Below are 25,655 nucleotides of genomic sequence, written 5' to 3'. Positions count from 1 at the left end.
AACCCCGACAGTGCTGAGAACCCTGACGGTGCCGAGAACCCCGACAGTGCCGAGAACCCCGACGGTGCCGAGAACCCTGACAGTGCCGAGAACCCCGACGGTGCCGAGAACCCCGACAGTGCTGAGAACCCCGACGGTGCCAAGAACCCTGCCGGTGCTGAGAACCCCGACAGTGCTGCTAACCCTGACGGTGCCGAGAACCATGACGGTGCTGAGAACCCCGACAGTGCTGAGAACCCCGACGGTGCCAAGAACCCTGCCGGTGCCGAGAACCCCGACAGTGCTGAGAACCATGATGGTGCTGCTAACCCTGCCGGTGCTGAGAACCCCGACAGTGCCGAGAACCCTGCCGGTGCTGAGAACCCCGACAGTGCTGCTAACCCTGACGGTGCCGAGAACCATGACGGTGCTGAGAACCCCGATGGTACTGAGAACCCCGACAGTGCTGAGAACCCCGACGGTGCCGAGAACCCCGACAGTGCTGAGAACCCTGAGGTGCTGAGAACCATGACGGTGCTGCTAACCCTGCCGGTGCCGAGAGCCCTGAGGCGCTGACAGCCCGCTCCCCCGGGGCGCTCCCGCCGCCCCGCCGCGGCCCCAGCGCCCCTCAGGCCGCGGCACTCGGGGCGGGGGCAGGAAGGAGGCGCGCCCAGCGCGGCTCTGAGGCGCATGAGCGAGGTGCGCGCAGGCTGCGGGCGGCTCGGCGGCCGGCCGGGGCGGCGTCCAGCGGCGGGAGCCCGGCCCGGGCCGCGCCCGCAGGTAACGGCGGCCGGGGCAGCGGCGGGGGCGGCGCCATTTTGCGGGCCGGGCTCCGGTGCTGCGCTGGAGGCGCGGCCCGGCGGGAGGGAGCCGGCGGGGGTGCCGGCCGTGCCCGGGGGCTCGGTCCGGGCCAGGGATGCCCGGTGGTGCGGGAATGTGCTCGCTGCTGAGGGCGGCCTCGCGGCTCGGCGAGCAGCTCGGGCAGGGCCGCCGCTGTCCGCTCCGTGCGGAGCGCAGCCTCCTCCGGACGCGGCCGTGAGGCGGTCTGGGCCCTCGGGTGTCGCCTCCGGCAGAATCAGCGGCTCGGTGGAGCTCACACGAAGCTCTCCCTGGGGCGGGACAGCCCTTGCCCGTGGGGTGTCGGGCGGGCCCCGGGCCGGCCGAGGGTTGCCCGGCTGAGCCCGGGGCCGCCCCTGACGTGGGGCTCTGGGGCAGAGTCCGGCCCGCGGTGCCCAGCAGGGATGCGCGGTTCTGTCTGTGCTCGGGCAGCACCAGAGTAGAGTTTTTCCCTGCTACAGTACCTACGCTACCCCGCGAAAGAGCATCGCTCAGGTTTGACAGGAGGAGAAATCTGTGTGGCCGTCAGCTATCACCTATGGCCCGGTCAGGATACTGATGGATTTTCTGACCTATTCGCTAGGGTCGTGTAAAATGTTAAACTGCAGATGCTTTCTGAAAGCAACTAGTGCTTTAAATGCTACAATCTGGATTACAGAAGCTTTATGTAGTGTTAGGCTGTGAACCACAATAGGTTTATTCTACAAGTTAATAGGGATATGCCAGATCATGTTACACTTCTGTTTTATCTTTTGTTTTGACCCTATGGCAAGCATCAGTTGGGTTTATTTAGCTCTTTATTAGCCCTTTATTTAGCTCTTAGCATTTTTCACATTTTGTGTGAAAAATGAATTAACTTTTAGGTAGATATTTTTAAAGAGGAAAAATGTATTTGTACCTATTGATGCTGCAGTGATTTGTGGTTTTGAGACCCATCTTGCAAAATACCACATGCTGAGGCTGATTGTCATAGCTCTGAAGCCAGCCCTGGGTATGGAATGATTTTCATTCTTTGGAGTGTTCATTCCAGGCAGTTCTGTGTAACGGGATCTTTACAGAGCATGGAAGATGCCTCTAGGGGAAGTCTCCATTTTGATTGCTGTGCCTAGACTAATTCTGATACTCCTGAGTTTGCTGTCAGGTTTTTAAGATGCTGAAATGTGTGTTTTCCAGGTTCCTGTGTGGGCTATTTTTCACTAAGAATCTAGAAAATATCTTGGCTTTTCGTGGGGTTTGGTGCAAAATAGGTTTGACTGTAGGAACCACACATTGTTGCAAAGATGAAGCATGCAATTAAAGTTCTTTCTAATAATTTGAGATGATTTAAATATATATCAAATGAAATGCCATAGTCAAGGAACCAAAGCAGTTGAATGAATTGCCTATAAATTCCTTTGGCATGAAGCGTGTTGAGTGAAATGTTTATTTCTTCTAAGCAATAGGTCATAAGAGTGTTTAAATAAAGGTATAGTATATATAATGCACTGGAGCACAATCCATGGATTAGAGTGAAATTTCAACACTCAGTTCCTTTACTTAGAGAAGTCCAGCTATGCCCAGATGGATTAATTAATTGTAGTGGTAGAAAATACAGGGTGTAAAACACAGCTGACTGTTGAGCTTAGTATATCACTATGTTGTAGAGAAACTCAAGAATCGAGAAAATTCTAAATAAGTAAATGCTAATTTGTCATGCAGTACTATGGTATTTTCAGGCAGCTAATCAAGAAAATTTGAATTGGAAGACCGTCAAACTTGTTTCATACAATAAAACTCTGAGAGACTTATCTACAAATAGAAACACAAGGAGCATCCTTTTTTGTACTCAGCAAAGAGCTGGAGTATGTTGTGCTGTTACGGAAGTTTATTTTTATAAACTACTCCAATGAATTTTATAAGCATGTACAAGATTGTAAGTGCCCTGAAACATGTTTATTCTTGGACTGGCAATTACATACATGGATTCAGTTTTGATTTTCTTTAAAATAAAAATAAAAATATTTCTCTGGAGTAATTTGCTCTCGGTAACAAGAGTCATCTGCAAGAGAAATATCCAAACCAATTTCTGGGCAGTGGAAGTAGCTTTATTTTTTATAACATTCTTAGTACCTGTGACCAGGGTTGGTAGAGTGCCAGTCCTGCCAGCTTTAAGGAGCTGCATGTAAGTGTACCCTCGTTTCCTCAGAATCCCAGGGATGTGGACATTTCTTTGAGATGAGCTTTTAGGAAGCCCCAGAACATCTGGTGGTGTGACATCTTCCTGCATGCTCTGTTTCTGCACGTGATGTTTTCCAGTGCTTTCAAACATCCCTTCCCTTCTGTTTTTTCAGATGGTTATTTAGACCTATCTTGAGAGCTACTCTCTTCAGCCTCAGCTTTATCCAAGATACAATATGGTTATTATATAACCTAGTATTTTTTCATTTTACTTACATTTCATTACATAACCTAGTATTTTACATTGTTACTTGCACAGCAGAATAACTGCAGAACTCTGCTCGATCCAGGTTATACTGAAAACTAAAAAAAATGCTATTTTTACATGCCTGACATTTTTCTTGCATATTTGAGCTTAGGTATTATGTTTGCTCATTTCAGGAGTGCTTCTGAACCACAGTCCAGAAAGAAGAAAAATCTTCTTGGTTGAAGTTGAACATTTGTCTCTAAGAGTAAGAACAAAGCCATGCCAGTGCTTTCAGAAGACTCAGGTAATTCAGCTGCATGCTTTCAACAGAGCAGTGACTGAAATCTTGTCATACCTGTTTCACACATAAAAATAATTTAAATAGGAGTAAAATGTAATAGAATTAAGATAATTCAACTGAAGTTTCTGAGCAATTACCTACAAGAAGGAAGGTGGAATGTAAAAGGTGAAAATTAATAAAGTTTGTCAGGATCAGTTTCCTACTAACCCTAGAGCACCCAAATATACTCTGATAGACCTGAATATATTCTGATAGATCTGAATATATTCTGATAGACCTGAATATATTCTGATAGGCAGAATTGGACCCCTCAGTGTAACAGTGCCTTCTACATGTGCTTATTAAAGATCAGCCCATATATCTCTGCTGCTTGCTGTGTCATTTCTTAATATTTTCTGAACAGGGGTTGATAAACATTGTAAATATCCTTCCTTTTAACTTAAAATAAGTGTCTTTGTTCAAGGCTACTTTACTAGCTTCTCCAGTATGCTGCCCAGGAGAAGTCACAGATAATAAATGATGCTTAGGATTAAAGCAGGAGTGAGTTTGAGTCTCCTGGATCAAAATCCACTCTAAGGTTCATGGAGAGAATAGCCACAGGAATAGATTTGAACCCCCTCCACCTTTTTATATTTCCTGTTTTGTTATGGTCCTGTGTTCCCAGACATGGTTCACCGGGAAAAATCTGGCCTTTGTCTGGCTCTGTGTGTTGCAAAATTGGGATATTTAAATATTTTTTTAGAAAACTAGCCACAAGCTTTGATTCCACCACAATGGAAATCTACACTTTATCCTTTCTTCCTCTGGTCAGGCCTGGCTTTTTATAGGTGCCTCAGAGTGGAAGGGGCAGGATAACACTTGTAAGCAAAGCTGCTGGGGAGGTAGAGCTGCTACCTGTGCAAAAAAAGGTCATTCAATCAGTTTGAGAGTCTGCTGTGGTACTAAAATTTCAAATTTGTAAGAGGGGAAACAAAGGGTTCTGGAAACAAGGAGTAATAAACATGAAGTGTTAAATGTGAAAGATAATTTCTTAAGAAATATATATTGCTTTGTTAGATTTTGCCTTAATATGATGGTGTGCTTGACACTTATGAGGGGAGTGTTGCAAAATGAGCTGTGGATAAACACGAGATAATCACAAGTCTCTGCAAATGTGATGATCATCAATGTGATACCCAAATAAATGTAGTGACTGTTAAGACTGCAGTAGAAGGTCCTGTGAGAAATGCTGTGTAGAATGTTTTTGTTCTGTCCTGAATCTAAATTTAGGGTTGCATGAAACTTTGGCCCTTTTGACATCTCAGCTAAGACCTGATTCAAATCATAAAGAGGAAATGGGATTCCTTAGGGATGTCTTCAGTGAAAGAAGTCTCAGCTACCTGATGAAGGTAAAAGTTTGTATTTATTTATGTACATTCTCCTTACAGTTTACTTTTTCTCTGTTCCCTTGATTTATCAACCATTTACTTTGCCAAACCTTTTTTTTAAGAATTCTGTACTGACCAAAGCATATGTGTGCTTAAGAACAAACACTAATAATGTTTGACAATTAGCATATTTTGTTCAGAAATAAATTCTTCTGCTCTTCTTGCTAAAATAAAGAACAGTGCCCCATAGCTAACAAGTAGTGTGAAATGCCTTCATTTTTTCCCTTATGCTCCTAAAGTCTTTACAGATTTTCTGTCTGAAACTACCATGAGCAAAAAGAAAACTAAGAGTCCTGAACCAAATAAAAATAACCCTATGAGAGATTATTTTTCTGGCAGATCTCAGATAAATTATGCTCCTTAAATAGAAAAATATTCCAGTGTAGGTATATTTAGAAAGTTTTGTGTCTCTCTGTAGAAATATCCCTGAATAATCTTTTTTCAGATTCATGAAAAGCTCCGTCATTATGAAAGACAGAGTCCAACTCCTGTTTTACATAGTGCAGCAGGATTAGTTGAAGATGTGAGTAAAAATTCTTGTCTCATAATTTTCCTATTATTTACGCTTGCTTTTCTAACAAATCAAAGCTTTGTAATTGTACTGTATGTGAACATATTTCTTGTCTTCCCCAGCTGTCTTTGCAATCTGTTGGCCATGATTAATCAAGGAAATGAGAGCTCAAAAATACCAAATCATTAAATGTCTAGTGCAGATGGACACATTCAGGTAGAAGGAAAGGATATTATGAATGGCCTTCCGAAGGGAGAGGCTGCAAAAAGCATTCAGCCCTGTATTGAATAGGCTGTCCCAGCTGAGCATTCACTCTTCTATTCAGCCTTAAAACCATTACAACCCAGGAGCAGTGCTGTTGGTTTTGGGTTGGAGGGACCTTGAAAGGTGATCTCATCTAACCACCACCTTTCCCTAGATCAGATTGCTCACAGCCCTGTTTATCCTGATTTTGAACATTTCCAGTGCTGGGGCATCCTGAGCCTCTTTTGGCAGCCTTGTTTCTAGCATCTCACCACCTTCATCACAAATTCTTCCTTATAGCCAATCTAAACCTTTTCTCTTTCAATTTAAAATTGCTGCCCCATGTCCTGTCAGTACAGACCTTGGTAAAGAGCTTTTCTCTCTCTTGTAAGCCTCCTTTATGTGCTGAATTGTCATAGTTGAGACAGAGACAAAACAAAGCAACACACTCCATTTTCAGAAGGCTTCAAACTGTTTGTATTAGAGCATGCATGCTTTTTATACATTCTTTAAAAACTCATGAGTTTGCACTTTACTCAGTGGTCAGGAAAAACAAAGTGCTGATTGGAATAGGCAGTTGAAGGATTCTCTTATTTATCCTTTCTTCTTTCTTGGTTTTTATGTCAACGACCTTGGCAGGAAATTCTTTCAGGGGTAAACATGGATCCTCTTATCAAACTTCTCACTGGCTCACAGAAGTCACTGTAAAACCTCTTCCACACTAAGTGCCAGCAGTAAAGTCTCCCCCAAGCCCTCTCTTCTCCAAGCTGAACAATCCCAACTGTCTCATCCTTTCCTCATAGGAGAGGTGTTCCAGCCCTCTGAGCATTTTGGTGATTCTCCTGTGGGTGCACTAGAACAGGTCTGTGCACTGGGGACTCTGGAGCTGACACTGCACTGGGTGAGGAGGTCTCATGAGAACAGGAGGAGGGACAGGATCACCTCCCTGACCTGCTGGCTGCTTCTCTCCATGCACACTGGGATACATTGCCATTATGTATCTGGTGGTTCATTTGCCAGGATCCTCGGGTCACTCTCCTAAGGGCTGCTCTCAATCAGTTCATGCCCCAGTCTGTTCACAGAGCAGAGTTGTGAGCTAGATTTGTGTGTGACACAATGCCTTGTACACGTGAAGTGACATTTATTCTGCATTTGTTGGCTTTTTACATGCACCTGTTTTCTTCCATAGCATAGGAAGGGGCAGGGAAGGTTTGGGAGCTGGAATATCTCCCTTTCAAAGTCAGGAGACCCCAGTGCCCCCCTTAACATGCTGCACACCCCGTCTCCCTGTTCCCACACACAGTGTACCACTTCCACAAAAGTTTCAGCATTGCTACCTGTCAAGTCATACAAAATTTCCATTTTCAGAATAGCAGAGAAGTTTTTTATAGAACTATATGACTTCTCTGCTTAGAACCCTTAACAGGGTAAGGAAATCTCTTGCCTCAACCCATTTTCCCTTTCTCCTCCCTCCCCTGCATTCTCTCTCCTCCCACCCACTCAGCCCAGTGCAGAAGTGCCTCCATTATTCTCTCATCTTTCATTTAAAATGCCTGAGAATCCAGGGCCTATTTTGGTGTCCAGTTTTGCAGAGGAGCAAGGGAAGTTCTGTTTTATGTTCTACACAAGTAATACTAGATGATTGCAGAAAGGTTTAAAGTCTTTTACCAAATAATACAAGAGCATTGTTTCATTTATGTATCATTTATGTATTCCATATAGAATTTAAAATTTCAGAACTCACTCCTGAAATTCTATTGATGGCATAATTCTTAAAATGTATGTTTAGAGATTATGATTCTGATTTCTAATGCTGTCTTCTGTACTATCTAATAAAAAACAGCTAAAGAAGCTTTGGTTTCTTTCAGTTTCATGCGCTATGGACTGGGATCAGTTTTGATCTGTGCACACTGCTTTGATGGATGATAGATGTTAGCAAACACTCAACAGAAATGTAAATACATGATCTGGTTCAGTGGACTCATTTAATTTTGAGGTTCTAATTTTTTATTTTAAAGGTAATAGAAGAGTTACAGACAGCACCAGTGAATAATGAAGAAAAAGAGCTGCTTCAGCTGTTGTCAACTCCACATCTCAGGGTAAAAACCACAATGAGGCTCTTAACAAAATGCCTTTGCAGAATTGCAATACAACATTTTATAACAAATAGTTAAATAGAAGCCTACCTAGGAGAAAGGAAAAACCTCCTCCAAACTTCTATTCCACTGGGATTTCCTGCACAGACTTTAGGATGTGAAGGAAATTGAAAAGAGACAGTTTTCCAGCATAGTATACCATGCTGTCTTCCACTTCTCCCTTCCTGACTGTTTTCTGAGGGACCAGGAAAGAATAGGAGAAGAAAAGGATGCCTTCTTGCTTTTCATTGTCCATTTTGTTTTTTGTTTTGCCTGGATTTATTTTAAATATTGACGTATACCAGTATATAGTTTACTTAATGGGTAAGGTAATTGCTAAATCTTTTTTGGAGGATTTGTGGTATGGGGAGAAAGGGAGAGGTTTAATTATGCTGTAATACTGGAAACATGAGAATGGGAATTGTAGTCTTACTCCATTACATTACTATTTTTTATTTCCTTTATGCAGGCAATGCTTGTAGTACATGACACTGTAGCACAGAAGAACTTTGATCCAGCTCTTCCACCTCTACCTGATAATTTTGATGATGATTTTGATGAGGAATCAGTGAAAATTGTTCGGCTAGTGAAAAATAAAGAACCCTTGGTACATATTAGATCACCCATCTCTAGTCATAAAACTTTATAGTGCAAGAATGTTATTGGGAGTATGGAGGAGATACTTGAAGATGTCATCAAATAGCCTTCAGAAACTTGGAGTGTTCTGAAGCTTGTAAAATAACATTAAAAATAATTTGGTAAATGATAAATGCACCTTCACAATTTTGCATTTAGATGCTTCATGGGCATAGTTTATAGTGCCAGTTAGCACAGGAAGCACAGTGAAGAAACTATATATTTTGGAGCAATTATGCTGATTATATGTATTCATTCTTTTGACAGTGTAGCTAACATTCATTGACTTAATGTATTCACTTGCATGCAAGTCAATGAGAGTATGTTTAATACCTGTCTATAAGCATTATATGGTCAAGGTCCTAATTTTATACAAATGGAAATGGAAGAATTGATTCCCTAAGGGAAAACAGTTGTATTGGGAAAGAAATCTGCTTTTTGTGTATCATAGTAGTAGAAGGGAGCAGTGACTGAATTTCTGATTAAAGCTTCGTATTGCCAGCAGAGGTAGGAGGAGGAAAAAAAAACCCAATTACTTGGCTTTTGTTGTTTTTACATGTAAAAGTGCTGACTGTATTGTACAAAGATTCAGAAGAAGAGGAAAAATAATTTGTTACAATAATCTGTTTTGCACATTTGAGTGATTTTGATAACCGCACTAATGCAGGGAGTGTAAGCACTTATCAAAGTCAGCGGAAAGGAAGGTGGTTTCATCTTCCCATAATCACTTGGCATGGGCAAAACCTGAGTAATGGTGGAAATCATGAAATAGAAAGAGGACATCCATAGAATAAATTAAGTCCGGCTTAAAAGACATAATAGCATACACGTTATTTCACTGCTTATTAGATTCAGGGCAAATTTCTTACATTTTTTGGGGTGGGGGGTATGTTTTATTTCAGGGAGCTACCATCAGAAGAGATGAGCACACAGGAGCTGTGATTGTGGCAAGGATCATGAGAGGTGGTGCAGCTGATCGCAGTGGTATGATTGCAGTAGTACATTTCTGAAGTTGCATTTGGAAACCTCTGAAGTTTCCTAAGCATGCTTTTAGCACTTCTGTATTTCATCAGTAATCTGTTAATCTAGTTACATATGCTTTTTATTAAAATGGCCATTAGGAAAAAATGAAAACAGAGATGGAAGAAGTCTGTTTGAGCTTTAGAAAAACACAAAGAATGTTTGTAGTAGCTTGGTTTATTCAGTGTATCATGTGTTGTTTTCTGTTTGTTTTACTGAAAAATTCTTATATGTCAGTTAACAGTAGCTATATATATGACAAATACAAGATTTCTTATTGAACTGGATAAACAAATCTAAATCTTGTAGAGTCTCTTCATGGCTTGTTAAAAAAAGCTAGTCTAGCATTCTTTCTGTGAGTGTGAAGTATTGATGTGTCAGTTGACAGACATGTCATTCCTGCCTTTATAGTCAGCAGCAAGTCTCCTGACTTCGTAAGATTTGGGCACACTCATGAAACTATTCCAGTTTTTCATACTTAATACTGATCCAAATAGTGATTTTCCAGAGTACCTTGCCACAAGTTGCCTGTCTGCATGCTGCTCTCCTTTGAGTCTGTGCTGCATGGAAAAAAAAGTTCCATTTGGAAAAAGGCAGGAGACTCTGAGGCACATTTCCAACAAAGGCACTTGGCTTTAGTACTAAATCCATCAGTCTGGATGAGGGAGGAGAGGAAGTACACTCTAATGACTTAGGCTGGACATCAGAGGAGTGAGTAGTGCTTTCCAGTCTGTAGACCTATTTTAATTTACTTACCATCTTTTCAGGTCTTGTCCATGTTGGAGATGAACTAAGAGAAGTCAATGGTATTACTGTGCTTCACAAACGACCAGAAGAAATAAGTCAGATTTTGGTCTGCACTGATTTTAATTTCAAGATCTTTTCTGTTTGGTGATCTAGTAATTACAGTAGATGATGAAATTTAACCATGAGTTTAAAATATAGAGCTAAAAGATGCAATCCCTGCTTGTCTTTGCATTAAGAGTTTTTCTTCTCCCAGTGGATTAGTCTTCTCCTTTTGACTTCAGAAACTTCTGCGATCTGGATTGGTACCAAGTAAGATACAAATACAAAGTTAACATGTTGCTCTGTCAAGAACTTCCTTTTAATGCTTTGTATATGGCAAGCAAACTGCAAATTATAAATACATGCCTAGAAGATGCTTCATAATGTGTTAGGAAGCTGAAGAGAGTCTTGTCCACATGTTCAGAGTAGAGCTGTCAGTCTGTTCTTTCCCAGATTCCTGGTGACATGAGCAATTTCTTGCTTCAAGCTTCTCTAACACGAAAATCCACAAATATTGGTAGAAAGTGTTATAGCTCTTACGCTTCTTTATCTCTGATTTCCCTGTTGTGGTGTGGTTCCCCCTTGTCTTGGTGTGGAGTTAGGGATACAGTAAAGAGGCTGGTGTCAACTCCATCACCTAATTTCAATTTAGATCAAATTATCCCAAATAATGCCAATGACTGTTTTTAACTTTGCGGGTGGGAGGTGTCAAAACCACTTAAATAGTGTGTAGAGTTTTATTTATTTGGATCTTGGGATGCTCTTTATCTGTCCTGTGTAATTTCTAATTACATATGTCCCATGTGAGTTAATGCCTGAAGTGTAACACTTTATTTTTCATGGCTTATTTTTTGAAGAAAAGCTACAAATGTTTGTCTGTGTTTGCTTTTTAATCTGTGCAGAATTGCAGGCTTCTCTACAACACAGTTCATCTCATGCAAAATAAGGCATCTAAAACAGATAAGATAAACCCATTCTAGATTTCTGAAGGACCTAGAAATGCTTTTTAGTTTACTATAACTAATAATTGTAATTTCCTAGCAAAGATTTCTAGAGTGAAAGTTCATCTCATGCAAAATAAGGCATCTAAAACAGATAAGATAAACCCATTCTAGATTTCTGAAAGACCTAGAAATGCTTTTTAGTTTACTATAACTAATAATTGTAATTTCCTAGCAAAGATTTCTAGAGTGAAAGTAGGTGTTTATTTTGTAAATGCTTACATTTCACTCTAATAAGTTAGCCACTATATGGAGAAAACAGCGGTATTTTTGAAAGCAGCACTCTAAAATTATTAGTCTGCAAAAATTTAAGTCAGTGTTGTATTAAAAGCCACAGAAGTATGTAACATCCTTTGAACTGTAGCCCAGAAATTAATGCAATTGTGAAAAGCAAACAAAGGAATTTTAATGCAGGTCTTAATATGTTTTAGCCAAGTAGTTACTGTGGATACCTCCTTGGGCAAGACACTGTTGTGGAGTCATGGAACATCCTGATATTCTCTGCAATGCAGTTAAATAGTGGATTAGCTTGGCCTGGTAGAGTTCTGAGGAGACAGCTGCTAGCTCCTTAACTGGAGTTTGAATAGTCTGCATTGTATCCTTGTCCTGCTTTCTAAGTAGAAAACCATTTCTTTTTCCTCAGGCTCAGTCTCAAGGGTCAATAACATTGAAGATAATTCCAGCCATCAAAGAGGAAGATCGTCTAAAAGACAGCAAGGTATGCAGCTGAAATGCTGAAGCACATCTTCACAGCCCTGTGAATGCAGCATTCCTGCTGCTCCAGTAGGAACTGCCACAGACACATAATTGAGGAACAAAGATAGCAGAGTGCTTTCTTGTGCAGTACCCTTCTATTCAATAGAATTACTTGCATGATTCTTCTCCTCTCCATCTTGGCACATGTTCTTTTACAGCATTTCTGAAATCCTGCCTCTTCTTTTTGCTACGTGTAATTAAATTTAGTGTTGTGCTCTCCTCTCACCATGGCAGCTGCAATCTGTCCATTATCTCTGGGCATTTTGCCACTCACGTGAGGGAAAATGGACCTCTCTACAAGCAGAACTGTGAATTCAGAAGCAGAATTCACCATGTGACCCCATCAGCCCATTTCATCTGCCCTACCTGATCAGCAATAAGGAATTGCTTGACTGGTCAGCAATAAGATTCCTCTGTCAGTCTCTCTGCTTCCCTGCTTTTGGTTGCTAAACTTTTCCTGGAGACCCACAAATCACTTTCTGAAGTGGCTCTGCTGTTGTGTTAAAGCGTGCTAAGGTACAAATCCAAAGTATGATGCAATAAAGGAACATTTTAAGGATAGTCTTTACAACTGGGCAACTTTGCCAAAAATCCATTTTTATTGTTTTCTCCCTCCCCTTATTTTTTTTCAACCATTCCTGTATTGCATTTTGTACTTAATGTAGATTGTGATCATGTTTATTGGGACTTTGGTCTTTTGAGTCTCATGTTCCACAATTCTGATTATTACTAGGTATGTGCTGGAAAGTTAATTTCTTTTCCTGCATAAGCTGCTAGGTGTCTGTTTTTTGAGTGCTTACAGGAGGGATAAAGTGTATATATCATGAGCAGTGTTAGCATTGGGGAAAGCCTTTTAAAAGTAGATATTTGAAATTCCGGAGAGGACAAGAAGAAATGACATGGTAACTTTCTTTTGAAGGTGTTTATGAGGGCACTTTTCTGCTATAACCCCAAAGAAGACAGAGCCATTCCTTGCCAGGAGGCCGGGCTGCCGTTCAAATGCCGCCATGTGCTGGAAGTTGTGAGCCAGGATGATCCCACGTGGTGGCAAGCCAAGCGTGTTGGGGATACCAACCTCAGAGCAGGCTTGATCCCCTCAAAACAGTTCCAAGAAAGGTTTGTCAGCAAAGATTTCAGGATTTCTTTTTCTTTCATGTGTGTACAGTGTCTCTATATTGATATATTGATTTTATGCTGGGTTTTTTTCACAGAAAATGAAGGGCACAGTCATGCCTGGGTAAATGCAGCTGCTAAGGGGAAAGTGCTATAAAGCTCCATCTTCTCAAGTTATATAATAGACTTCCTAGCTTGATTTGAATATTTTGCCATTGTCTTAATGCTTTGTAGCATGAGGACAGGTGCAATTGCTAAACAAACATGTATGAAATGAAATGTGGAATATCGGTCTCTAACAATCTTGGCTTATGGTTATGTGACTATTTCACAGCCTTGTACTTCCACAGATTTATTGTATTTATTTTGAATTTCTGCACATAATATCTGATCTTTCTTCTGGCTTCTAAGAGAGTATTTAGCTTGGACTGGGATACCTTCTAGAGCTTGAAGTTTCTCTGTTTTCACAGCAAGATGCGTGTGCCTTCATAGCAAAATATCCCTCAGTTCTTGGCTTTGCAGCACAGAAGTCCTATATTTGAGAAGGAATCTGATTTAAGGCACTGGTCTGACTTTGATTCTTGCTGCAATTCATATAAATTGGATTGTAGGTGTTACAGAGGGGGGTATCTAACAGTTGAACGGGTCTGATGCTGTTGCTTACCTGCATGATTTCCACAAGGTTTCTAATTGAGGTCTTGGCTCCATTACATGGAAACTCCTTTGAGACATGAGGCAGATTCTGCCTCTAAAGCTGTTTCCTTCTTCCTGGGCATGCATATGTGTCATAAAATGCTGCTGCACTGCTCCACTGCAGTCTTTTAATATTTTTTTAATGTTATAAACAAGTAAAAAATATATAGAAATTGCTTCAGTGTCTGTTTCCCCCAAGTGACTGTATAAATGCCTGAGCACCATCTTTTGTCTGTCAGCATCATTTGTTATGAATATTGGAAAAAAACACTTGGGAAGAAACTGTGATTTCAATTGCCAGCAGTGAGGGCTGGATTTTTGTGCAGGATTATTGGGGTGTTTTTGGTGTTGGGTTTTTGGCAGGAGGTGTTGAGCAAATAGGAATTGTGATCTGGTTTGTGATTTTAGCACTTAGGAAAATTTTACTTGATACTTTGTTCTTACCTTTTCACACAAGCTGGGTAACTTGGTTTGTTTGCTAGTAAATAATAGAAAACTTCAAACTGATCTGGAAAAAGGTGGATAATTTCTACTTATGCACAGCTCAATGACTGCTTTGGACAAAGATTATCTAGTTTTCTTAATGTTGTAAAAAAAGATCATGTGGGCAGAAGGGAAATAGGAGAAAAAAAACAAATTGATAAAATGTTGATCTCTATGCTCTGATATATGAAAGCATAAAATGATTTAGAATTTTCTTTTCATTCTCTTGCCAGTAACAATCTGAGACTTTCATAGTTTTAAACAAAGCCTTTTAAATAGTTTAATCAGAGACATTTTAAATTTTTTTAGAAAAAGTAGTATTTAATTCTTTCTTTTCCACGCTATGTATATAACATGCTATAAGTTCTCATAATTCTGAGTTTACATATCTAAAATGTAATTTTTTTCTATTCAGACGACTGAATTACAGGAGAACAACAGGCACTCTGCAGAATACCAGAACTCTAAAGAAACCATTATGTAAGTCTGTTCTGTTCTTTCAGTGATATTTTAATTGATCTGAAGTTCTCAGCATTTTTCTGTTATTTCAGTAATTATGTATTTGAGTGTATTTTGCCACTGATTGATATTTTAAATAACATCTGCCATTGGTTGATATGCATGGACACAAGCTGCCATGGGGGAGGATTTGGGTTTGAGCTTTATTCAAGTTGCTAGTGCCTGTTGTTTTCAAAAATCTTAGCTGTACCTCTCTTCCTGCTCTCAAGAACATGAGGCTTTACATATTTAGATGCCTTAAAATTTGCTAGTGTTGACACTTTTTCTATGGTTTGAAACTTGAAAGCTGCAAAAGTCACCTAATGCATACTTCTCAAAATTCTTATATGAGTGCATGAAACTACTCCAAACTCATATGAAAATAAAGTGTAGCTTTAAGGAGGATAAAAATCCCTGGAGCTGGAAATATAATGTGTATTTCAGGCTTAAGATTAAGTAGACTTCAGAGTGATTGTTGTTTACAGCTCTGCAGTATCTGACACTGAATTATTCACAAAACCTCTACTTGTAAGGAAATTCCTGGGAAGTGCTGGAAAGCAGAAGCTGTTACAATTATCCCAAAATATGTTTCTGTTCCTCCTGGGTATTTTAGCACTGTTGATGTTGGGGGAAACCTGTGACTGTGTGCAGCCAGGATTGTGCTAGGGCTGCCACCCTCGTGTGGACAAGGGTTCTGGAAATGGTCCCTGTTGAGTAATAGAAATTAATTTCTGCCTTTGGTGCATGATGAGATACAGGTATTCTCGTGCTACAAGGAAGGAAGATGCTCAGTTAAGTTGTAAAATAGCATTACTGATTTAAATGAAGCTTTTCCAAATTAATTTCCATTGCACTCAAATTAGGAGGCATGTAATGAGGAGTGCTGCTTAAGCTTTATCTCGGATTTTTTCAAGAAGATTAAGCTGATAACTGGTTATAATAATTACATTTCAGCCCAAAATTCTTTAATCAATTGATAAGAGTATTGTATTGCAGTATTTTTTTAAGACAGAAAAGCCTGTTAAGCAAATTAAACCAGAAGAACCTTCCTTTTCATTTTCTCTAATTTTGCTCAATTATTTGTCCATCTTTTAATATCATCCCAACTCTGCCTTTCATGCTAACTTATAGATGATCAGTCTTCTGACAAAGGTAGGTGCTCTCCTAGCTCACTTTGTCTGAATATAAACAACCCATGTATTTTCTGAAATACTTGTTACAATTCCAAAGGGAGCAGTAGACATACTGTTCCTAGGATATTTTCTTTGTGAATTACTATTTAAACTAATTCAGACTGATGATTTAAGTAATGGTAACTTCCAAGTTTGCTTCTGATTCAGGAGAAAATATTTGTCTTCTGAGATGTATTTACATGTTCTGTAGGTTTCTGAATGAGGTTCAAAGACTTGCAAGTTAAATGCAGTCTTTGTATCTGGTATGTTTAAAAAATAAAGAAATATTGGGGTTTAGCATTTTAGGGCACCCATGTCAATCCTAAGTCATTTGTCTTCATTGTTTTCTGTGTTATTTTCATTATGAGCAACTCTGTTGGATTTATGCAGTTTATATGTCATGTACCAGCTGCCTTTCCAAATATCAGGTATTTCCTGTTGAATTCCGTATGCTGTGATTTTTTTTTTTCACATTACAATTGCTTGTTGGTATTCATATTCCAAGTATTAAGTATTCCATCAACTTTGATGAAAGTACTAATCATATTCTGTAATTAGAGTTTAGCAGTCATGGCCAGCTGTCAAAGCACAGTCTGAAAGAGCCTGCCTTGAACAGCAGAAAATAAAAAAACAAAGCAGCTCTGATCTTAGCTATGAATTGATCTTATTGCTATTTACATTTCTTCTTAATTTAGGCAGAATGTTCTGGGAGTACACATTGGCATTGCTTGATTACAACTATTCATTAAAAACCAAAGCAGTCTCTTTGGTTAAAGGTTTAGGTGCTATAGGTTTTCGCTTATGGTTGGGTTTTTCCCATACACCACCATCCCAAAATGTTCTGTAAATATTGCAAGGGTACAGGTGCCTTAATGTTAACTAGGCATCCCTCTTCCAGGAAGTATGAGAACTCAGTATTTGTCTTAGGATTGCAGAGTATTTTTTTGCAGCTAAGTATCATGGTTTTATTATGCACACTTTAAGGGCCTTGGAGTGGTTGTAATTTGAGGAAGGACAGGTTAGGGGTTTTTAACATGGTATTTTACATAGATGCATATGAACAAAGCATCAAATCTTTATTTTTTTTAATAAAGAATTAATAAGCAATGATAATTTAACTTGATCAAAATTAAGGAGGTTAGAGTTCATCTTTGTCATTTCTGATGCCCTTTTTTCTAGCCCAAATGATAGAAAATTTCCTCTTCTGAGATTTCACTTACATAATCATACTCCCGTATAGTTATTAATTTAAAAAAGAGCTCTGTGTTTGTGGAGTCTTCTTTTTTACTTAAGCCTGAGTCTCATACTTCTACCAGCAGCACTGATCAAATGTCATGAATGCTGAAAAGCATAAGCTCTGGGAACTGTAAATACCAAGATACAAAATTCTCTAGTTCAATATCAAAGTTGAGGATTTTTTCAAATATAAACCACTAGTCAAGGCAAGTATTTTTTTCAGTATTAGCAATGATTATATTTTAAAAATATGTGCAAACAATGCAGGGTATAAAATTTCTTTCCATGCCAATGAGCCCAACTTGTATCACACACATTGTCTAAGATATTTCCTTCCTCCCTCTCACTCTCCTTTTCCCTGTGCCCTACCCCCTCTTCCTTGCTTTTTAATTTACAGAAGACTGTGACTGTGAAGGATATTTCAATGGACACTATATAGGTGAGTAACCCAAACCCTTTACTTCTTCCCTAGCACACCCACCCCAAAGAAACTCAGAACCAAAATTAAAACAAAACACCCCCACCAAATAACCCCCCCAAAAAAACCCACCTCCACATTAAAAAATTAAAACTGGACTATTGAATTAATTTCCCATACATTCATAAACTAGATTATCTCTGTGAAGAGGCATCATCTGGCTTTTGCATAACCAATACTTGGCAACTAAAGTTATATTAGGGGATTTTATTATAGGTTGGGTGTTAGGTTTTCTATCCCATATGCAATGGAATGTGAGGTTTTCTATCCCATATGTGAGGGTTTCTGTCCCATACTCAATGGGATGTGAGGTTTTCTATCCCATACTCAATGGGATGTGAGGTTTTCTATCCCATACCCAACGGGATGTGAGGTTTTCTTTCCCATATGTGAGGGTTTCTGTCCCATATTCAATGGGATGCGAGGTTTTCTATCCCATATATGAAGTTTTCTATCCCATATTCAATGGGATGTGAGGTTTTCTATCCCATATATGAAGTTTTCTATCCCATACTCAATGGGATATTAGGTTTTCTATCCCATCTGCATATTTTCCCCCTTCCCTGGAGCCTCTTGCACTTTTTGGAACCTCTGCCAGCAACATTCTACTCCTTGATCTCGGTTTTAATATGTTCAACACCTTTTCCTAATGCTAGCAGCTTTTGTTAGATTTCTCCTATAATCTGAGCATATATGCACTGATTTGATTACAAACAAAATTTATGGGAATAACTCAAATTTTAGAGAATAACTTCAAGCTGGACCAGCTTGAAAATCAGGGTAGGTGGAAACATGTATCCTCTGTTTTCTTCACAGCTGGTTTACGCAGGAGCTTTAGGTTAAGTCGTAAAGAGAAGGAAAACAATGGCAATGAGGGCAAGCAAGCAGAGCAGGCAGATGGAGCAGAGTTCCTCACATATGAAGAAGTCACAAAATATCAGCAACAGCCTGGTGAACAGCAGAGGCTGGTGGTTTTGATTGGTAAGGTACCAAGTTGGTTCAAAATTTTTCACATTTCTCCCTCTTCCCTTATCCTGCACTTCCAGAGGCTTTCTTTAGATGTTTGGTTTAGGCGTTTTTGTGGTTCTGGTGGTTTTTTTAAATGTTTTTCTGTTTTCTGTCAGAACTCGCTCTTTACATTAAAAAACAAGGAGAAAAACTAAGCAAGGAATCAAACTCACCAAATCCTTCTAAAAGTAATGATGCAGGAGTATTTATCATTTTTCTACTCACTTTCCCTTGATTTATACTTTACATAGGCTGTCAGAACTATTGATGAAGGGGCAGATGTTAGAATTATCTAACAAGATTTTGCATGCAATTTCATTTCAGCTTATCAACCTTGTACTGAGCCAGTTTCTCAGGAGGCCCTCAAATTCAAGGGTGTCTCATAGAACTGACTGCTAAGATCACAGATTTCTTGATTTAATGTCTGCCAAGTGACTGTCCAGCAGTTGTTCAAACAATTAAATTTGTTCCTGATGATCTTCAAAGCAGAATATGGCAGAGCAGGTCATGAGTTCTCTCATGAAGAGGTTTCTTCAAGCACACTCCTGAATCATATTCTTTGTATGAAACTGATATATTTATTTTCTACAATATTTCATTTCACACAGAAACCTATCAGGCAGTTTTATTTTATTTTATTAGGTTGTTTGGGGGCCAAGTTAAGTGAGCTCAAGCAAAAAGTGGTGTCAGAGAACCCCCAGGAGTATGGTGTTGCAGTTCCACGTGAGTAAAATTTACTGATTTGTGTTTGGTGGATCTTCATTCCATAAATGCTGTCTAATGAATGTTGTGCCATCTGCACTAATGATAATTTGTGCTCTGACTATTGATTATACGTGTATTTCTGAAATACTTCACCTTTTTTTCCCCATTATAATATGCTATGTTTGCCCTTAGTAGGTGAATAAATCATTTTATAACTTGGCACATCTGCATTTTGGAATTCTGTCAGCTCAGTGGGGTTTTTTAATTGTGTTTTCTTGAGTGGGCATATTGCATTTTCTCAGTGTCTGTTAAAAGAAAAACTGAATACAGAAAGAAAAAAAATGGAATGTGACTAGCAAAAAGAGCTGCTGTGATAAACTAGTATCTTAAAAGTCAGCCAAAATATTGTGTGTTTAAAAGAGGGTGAATTTTCATGGGAACAGCATTACAGCTGCAGTTAAAAAAAAAAACACAGACAGCAATAAATCAGGTCTAAATTTGGGCAAGATTTTAAGTTGTTGATTAGTATATCTATGCTGTTCAAACAAGCAAGTCAGAGTAGAGAAATCAGTGACTCTTGCATGGCTTTGTGGCTTGAGTTACACTGAATTTCTTTAACTGGATGCTTTTCTAAAAAAAAAAAAAAAGAATTATCACACAAAAAATCACACACACACAAAAAATCAATTCTTATTTTGATTCCCCAACAAGCTACTTTTTGAATCCAAAAAGTTAACATTGAGGGAACTGTTTATATGTTATTTAAGACCTTTAAAAATAAAGCTTTTCAGGCAGACTTCAGTAAATTAGCAAAAGAACCCAAGTGAGTAATTCCTACTTGAATTTAAACATACACAAAAAAAAAAAATAGGAGACATCACTTTTATGGTCTGACACAGCTTTGTAGAATGATCATCAAAGCTTCTCCTACAATAATAATGATTACAAAGAAATTGCACCAAAAGTAAAGGACTCACATAATTACATACATAATACCTTGGGAAGCAGCCATCAATATTTTTACTGTAAATCCAAAGGCAGCATAATATATTTCCTGGTTTTATTTTTGAGCTTTCCAAGAAAATGAGAGTCCAGAATTCCAAACAATTAAATTACACTGTTTTCTGTAGGATATACTCTGCTAAATCTATCAGGTGTAAGAAGGATGCTTCCTAAATTTTTGTTAGTTACAGCACTCCTGGGAGCAAACAACTTCATTCTTGGTCATACCATATACAAGATTAAGTTTAAAACAAAATTTTATGGTCTGATTTCTGTTTTCTTCATTTGAATTTGCCACTGTGTAACTTTTTTGTTTGAAGTTGTGAAAATGTGACTGGAACTGAGAAAAACGTTTGCAAAGGCTGATATGTCTCCCATGTCTTGCTTCCCTTCTCTTCTAGATACAACAAGGTCAAGGAAAAGTCATGAAAGAGAGGGAGTAGAATACAATTTTGTTTCTAAGCAATCATTTGAGACAGATGTGCAGCAAAACAAGTGAGTTAATTGTAAGATACTGATATAATTGACTATTTAAAAATATTGCTTGTTCAGTTTTACATCACATGAATACCAAAATCAGGTGACAAGTTGGACAAGCTGTATTAGAAGGATTTATTTTCTAAGTAAAGAGCTCTCTACTGAGTCTGAAGTGTCAGAGCAAACTCAGACATTTATCTGGAAGCAATTTAGGAATATCATCAGTAGGAGGATCCTGATGCAGAATTTAAACCTGCATAAGTGTTCTGACTGGTCAGAATTGAATCTAGTGAGAGTTACAGATACTTAGTTAGGCCTGCTCACTCTCTGTTTAATGTGATGGGTAAAAAGTTTTATTCACAGATCTCCTTGAAAGTGTGTGCTAGAGTGGACCTGTGTTTACACCTGACATTGTGAGCCCGAGCACATTTCCTCCAAGTTCAGATCTATAGGCTCCCAAAAAATGGGAGAACTGCAGTCCATTTCCTTGCCACATTTGCTCTGTTTTCTGTGAAAAATATCCATTCTTCTTCCCCTTTTTGTCAGTAGTGCTGATTAACTGTTAATGATTTATGAAGAATTGCTACTAAGCAAGGAAGGAAAAAAAAAGTGGAAAAAATAAAATCTCTCCCTACCCACCCCCGTTTTTCTGCCTTTCTCTTCCCTCTTTGACTGCTTTGACTTCAGGAAATAGATATCAAATGTTCTAAGTTAAATATTCTTAATATTTTTTGTAGATGGTATTTAAAAGTGTATTGACTTTTTAGATTTGTGGAACATGGAGAGTACAAAGAAAATTTGTACGGCACAAGTCTGGAGGCAATCCGGTCTGTGATGGCCAAAAAGAAGGTTTGTTTGGTGGATGTGGTACCTGAAGTAAGTTCTGCATCTTATTTTAAAGAATGCAAATATGATTTACTGCTGCCTGAGCACAATGGGACTCTTGGGAGTGCAGTGCAGTGGTTACAGTTCCTACATGTCTAGCTGGGACAAGCCTTGCAAATGAGACTATAAATCAACTTTTATTCTCTGAATAAAGGTTTATTCTGAGAAATAAACTATGAAAGATGCATTGTAGTAGGACCCACAGGGGGTAATTTTAGATGATTGGCTTTAAGGCATTTACAGCATGGGGTGGCAAAAGATGATAGAACAAGAAGCACTTACAGTGTATTGTAATTTGGAAATAGTTGGCTTCTGATTGTGATGGTGTGAATTATAACATCTCTGTTGTCTCACTCTTCACATGAGACTGAAAATGTAATAAAAGTTTTTAAAATACCTCTCAGTTGCCCCATCTGTGGGTCAGAAAAGGAGCCTGGAATCCAACACAGCCTGGATGTCTCTTTAGTAGTCCTCACTGTGGGACTTTGCCCTTGCTGTAGGACTAATGTGCATCCCTGTCCCAGCCTGCTCAGGTCCCAGAGGCAATCCTTAGAACAAAGTTGTTGTTTCCATTCCAGTTCTGATTTTAAAAACACTGGCCATAGCATACAGGATCCATTTTTGGCTGCAGATACACAGTACAGTAACATCATGAATCACCCCTGGACAGGAGCAGTGTAAGCACTGCTCTTTATACCCCCATGCTGTGAGTTCATACTTGAAAGTTTGATCCAGATTTTCTAACTGGGCTAGGAAAAGGCTTGTGGTACTACCTCAGATTAATTCCAGGTTTAAAATTTGCAGTGTTTGGCTGCTTAGGCAAAGCAAAGCATTTTGCCCATGAAGTCAGGGTGTTTTATACTTTCCTCAGTATTTTTTGCCATGTCCTTGGAATCACAGTGCTATTCAGGCCATGCTTCATGCACTCTTGTGTGCTAGCCAGGAAATTCAGTGTGCTAGCCAGGACACTGGCACAAGCCTTTTTTTCCTTTTTTTGAAGAGCAAGATTGCTGTGGTCAGATGTGTAGGAGACAGGACTTCACACCAGTGTGTCAGCCTGTACCAGTGAAACCACTCTGAGTCTATCATGGACATGTAGCACAAAGTCTGATAACAAAAAAATTATCTATTCACAGGCAGTAAAGCACTTGAGGACTCCTGAGTTTAAGCCTTATGTTATCTTTGTGAAGCCTCTCATTTCAGACAAGAAAAAACATGCCTTAAAATCTCACATGTCAGAAGAAATCTCATCCCCCCTTGTAAGTATTCCAACTTCCAATCTCTTCTTTTTAGACACATAAGAAGTATTTGGGCTAGCACTTCTGTTACATGAAAGAGCTCCTCTTCCATAACAAGAGTTAAAGTGGGGCACTAAGTAGGTCCTGTAGCCTTTCAGCTGGAACTTCAGAATGGAATTTTTGATTCTTTATCTACTCAGGTTTTAAAGTAACATGAAGCCAAGTGCCAGTCTTCTGTATGGATCTGGGTACATCCTCAAGGCTGCAGCAGGGGAAGCTGCTGCTGAACTCTGACAAACCAACAATCATTTTACATTTCTGATGAGCAGCCCATCAAAAGGTGATGGTAGCTAGCTCTTTGTTACAGCCCCAAAGTGACACCCACACAGCCAGTGTTCTATGGTGTACTCACAAAACACAGTATGTGGATGTCTTGAGCATCAAACTTAGATCAGCTGCAGCTTGGTGAAGTGTAAACCTGAACAGAGTGCATAATGTCATTATTTTGGGTAACCTGAACTTAAATTTATATGTTGCAGAATTTAGTTCACTTTGTAAGTTTTTGTGTAAGCCTTCAAAAATACTGAACTTGGGACAGTGTATGAGCATTTATTTTCAGTTTTTGAGGAGTGTAGTTCCCTTATCTTGGGTTAGGCAGCAACTATAACTACATAAAATGAAGTATCACCATTTTATGTCACTCCTGTAACATATTTTCCTCCTTCCCTGAGGCCCCTGCATTTTTTGGAACAGCTGCCTGTGGCATTCTGCTCCTTGATCTCAGTTTTAGTATCTTCAGTACTTTTTCCTAATGGTAGCAGCTTTTGTTACATGTTCTCAGAGTAATGACTCGTGCTAATATACTTTAAAATGCTAGTAACCAGAAATACATGCTGTAAACTTCACACCAACATCTTGTGTTGATCAGCAGGATGAAGAACAGCAGGAAATTATTAATTCAGCAGCATTCATTGAAGAGCAGTATGGCCACTTAATTGACACTGTACTGGTGAAAGAAGATCTTCAGAGTGCATGTAATGAGCTGAAAACTGTGTTAGATAAACTAAACAAGGATTCATTTTGGGTGCCAGTCAGCTGGGTTAGGTCATAGCTTGTCATGTTTAAGAGAAAGACTGTATAAAAATGTTTTGTAAATACATTAATTAGAAAAGGAAAGTACATTGAATTTGCTTCAAACTGCTGGCCTTACCTAGAAGGCAATAAATAAAGACTGTATGAGGAAACAGTAAACTCACAAGCTGACACTGCCTTTCTGAGTCAAAATCTTGAATAGCAGCTGTCATTTAGAAGTTGATACTCAAACCAAATAAGCCAGTCCAGTCTTTTACTGATCTTTAGACTGGAAATTGTGCATTTTGTTACAGTGGTGTTTCACAAAGGGTCCCACACTTCCAAAGCATTTTGTGCTGAGACACTGACAAAGATGGAAGCTTTGTCCTTTGGCCACAATTCTAGCCACTGATTTTGTGACTGGATTTAAAACCTCAGAATAAAGTACCCTTGGGAAAAAGCTCCTTCAGCTGGGTGGGAAGTATTCCTTGGAGAGAGGTTATACCCTGCCAGTTACTCAGAAGTCCAACTTGCCAGCAAAACATGCTTCCCTTCACACAGAAGAATTCATTGCAAATCCTTTAGTTAGGTACCAAAAACTAGGCCAGCTACTGAAGGGGGTTTTTTAATGTCCATCACATTTCCCAGTACTCCAAGTTGTCTTGCACAGGTCCCAGCTGTTAGTCTGCTCAGCCACAGCTTATGCCCACTTTACCAGTCACAAATGCTGAACACCCTGAGAGTGTACCTGTATGACTGGCCAGCTCATAGAACATAGATTTTTATAGTGTACATGAAAACAACTGCATATGGTTCTAAAACAGGACAGTTAAGAAGCTTTGTTCCTGCAAAACATCTTTGCTTGTGCTGCCTGGTGGGACAGCCTAGACACCAATGGAACAGCTCCAAAAAGGGCACTGAAAGGGGGAGCTACAGGTCAAAATCATAATCTTTCCAGCATTTATGACTCCTTCTGCTCCAAATCTGGTAAAGGTTTCCAGAGCATTTAATTGGCCTGAAGAAGAAAACTGGTAGAGGACCTTGTATATATTTGAGGAGACTTGAATATCCAGTATTTTTGAGTGGGTCTTAGGAAGATACAGAGATGATGTTGTAGCTGTGCTTTATACTTGGGGATTGGAGGGGAGAGCATTGTAAAGGTGCATGTTAGCTACAACTAGTTCCTGTTTTCATTTGCCTGCTGAGGTCTAATATTTCCTGTGTATTGTGCCCTTTAAACAAGACCTTTTGGTGTACCAGTCTTGTTCCTTATATCTTAACAGATGATGTTATTCTTGTTCCATGACATTTAGCAGAACTAAAAGTTGCATATTAAAAGCACATTTCTTACATACCAGTGTCACTGAATCTACGTTATATCAAGCCCAAAAAGTTGTGTAAAAGAATCACCCCCATCCATCCTCTCCAAATGGCAGCTTTCATGTATGGTCCTGCCCATGGGCATTGAGGTTCTGTTCCCACTGCTATAAAAACAAGAACTTTTCCCAGGCAGGTCCCTGCACTTGTCAGTGCTGCAGCCTGGTGGCCTCAAAAACTGCT

The 25,655-nt window shown here is 39.4% G+C and overlaps 1 protein-coding gene across 4 annotated transcripts; it reads left to right on the top strand.

Moving 5' to 3' along the window:
* Positions 1-627: 627 nt before the first annotated feature.
* On the top strand, positions 628-25,447 carry MPP3 (MAGUK p55 scaffold protein 3). Of its 4 annotated transcripts, none has more exons than XM_077788274.2 (19): positions 628-759; positions 3,415-3,524; positions 4,791-4,909; positions 5,394-5,471; positions 7,721-7,801; positions 8,307-8,444; positions 9,376-9,457; positions 10,261-10,346; positions 11,924-11,998; positions 12,956-13,152; positions 14,741-14,805; positions 15,955-15,975; positions 17,632-17,670; positions 18,526-18,690; positions 19,360-19,440; positions 20,826-20,919; positions 21,669-21,777; positions 22,923-23,045; positions 23,953-25,447. In XM_077788274.2, exons 2-19 carry the CDS (start codon positions 3,500-3,502, stop codon positions 24,133-24,135), a joined length of 1,761 nt encoding a protein of 586 aa, XP_077644400.1. In that variant the 5' UTR covers positions 628-759; positions 3,415-3,499; the 3' UTR covers positions 24,136-25,447. The 4 variants fall into 4 exon arrangements, with proteins under 4 accessions (XP_077644400.1, XP_077644399.1, XP_077644398.1 ...); XM_077788273.2 differs by having other exon boundaries at positions 17,629-17,670; positions 23,956-25,447; XM_077788272.2 differs by having other exon boundaries at positions 17,629-17,670.
* The last annotated feature ends 208 nt before the right edge of the window (positions 25,448-25,655 follow it).

Source organism: Lonchura striata, chromosome 27 (assembly GCF_050655825.1).
Source record: "Lonchura striata isolate lonStrDom1 chromosome 27, ASM5065582v1, whole genome shotgun sequence".
NCBI lineage: Eukaryota > Metazoa > Chordata > Aves > Passeriformes > Estrildidae > Lonchura > Lonchura striata.
Note: the sequence above shows the minus strand (reverse complement) of the source record. Positions and strands in the feature narration are given on the sequence as shown.

Excerpts from the sequence above, each read along its gene's own strand:
- MPP3 (XM_077788272.2), top strand. The coding sequence starts at position 3,500 with ATGCCAGTGCTTTCAGAAGACTCAG. Across the intron at positions 3,525-4,790 it reads AGTGCTTTCAGAAGACTCAG|GGTTGCATGAAACTTTGGCC; the intron begins GTAATTCAGCTG and ends ATCTAAATTTAG. Across the intron at positions 11,999-12,955 it reads ATCGTCTAAAAGACAGCAAG|GTGTTTATGAGGGCACTTTT; the intron begins GTATGCAGCTGA and ends TTTCTTTTGAAG.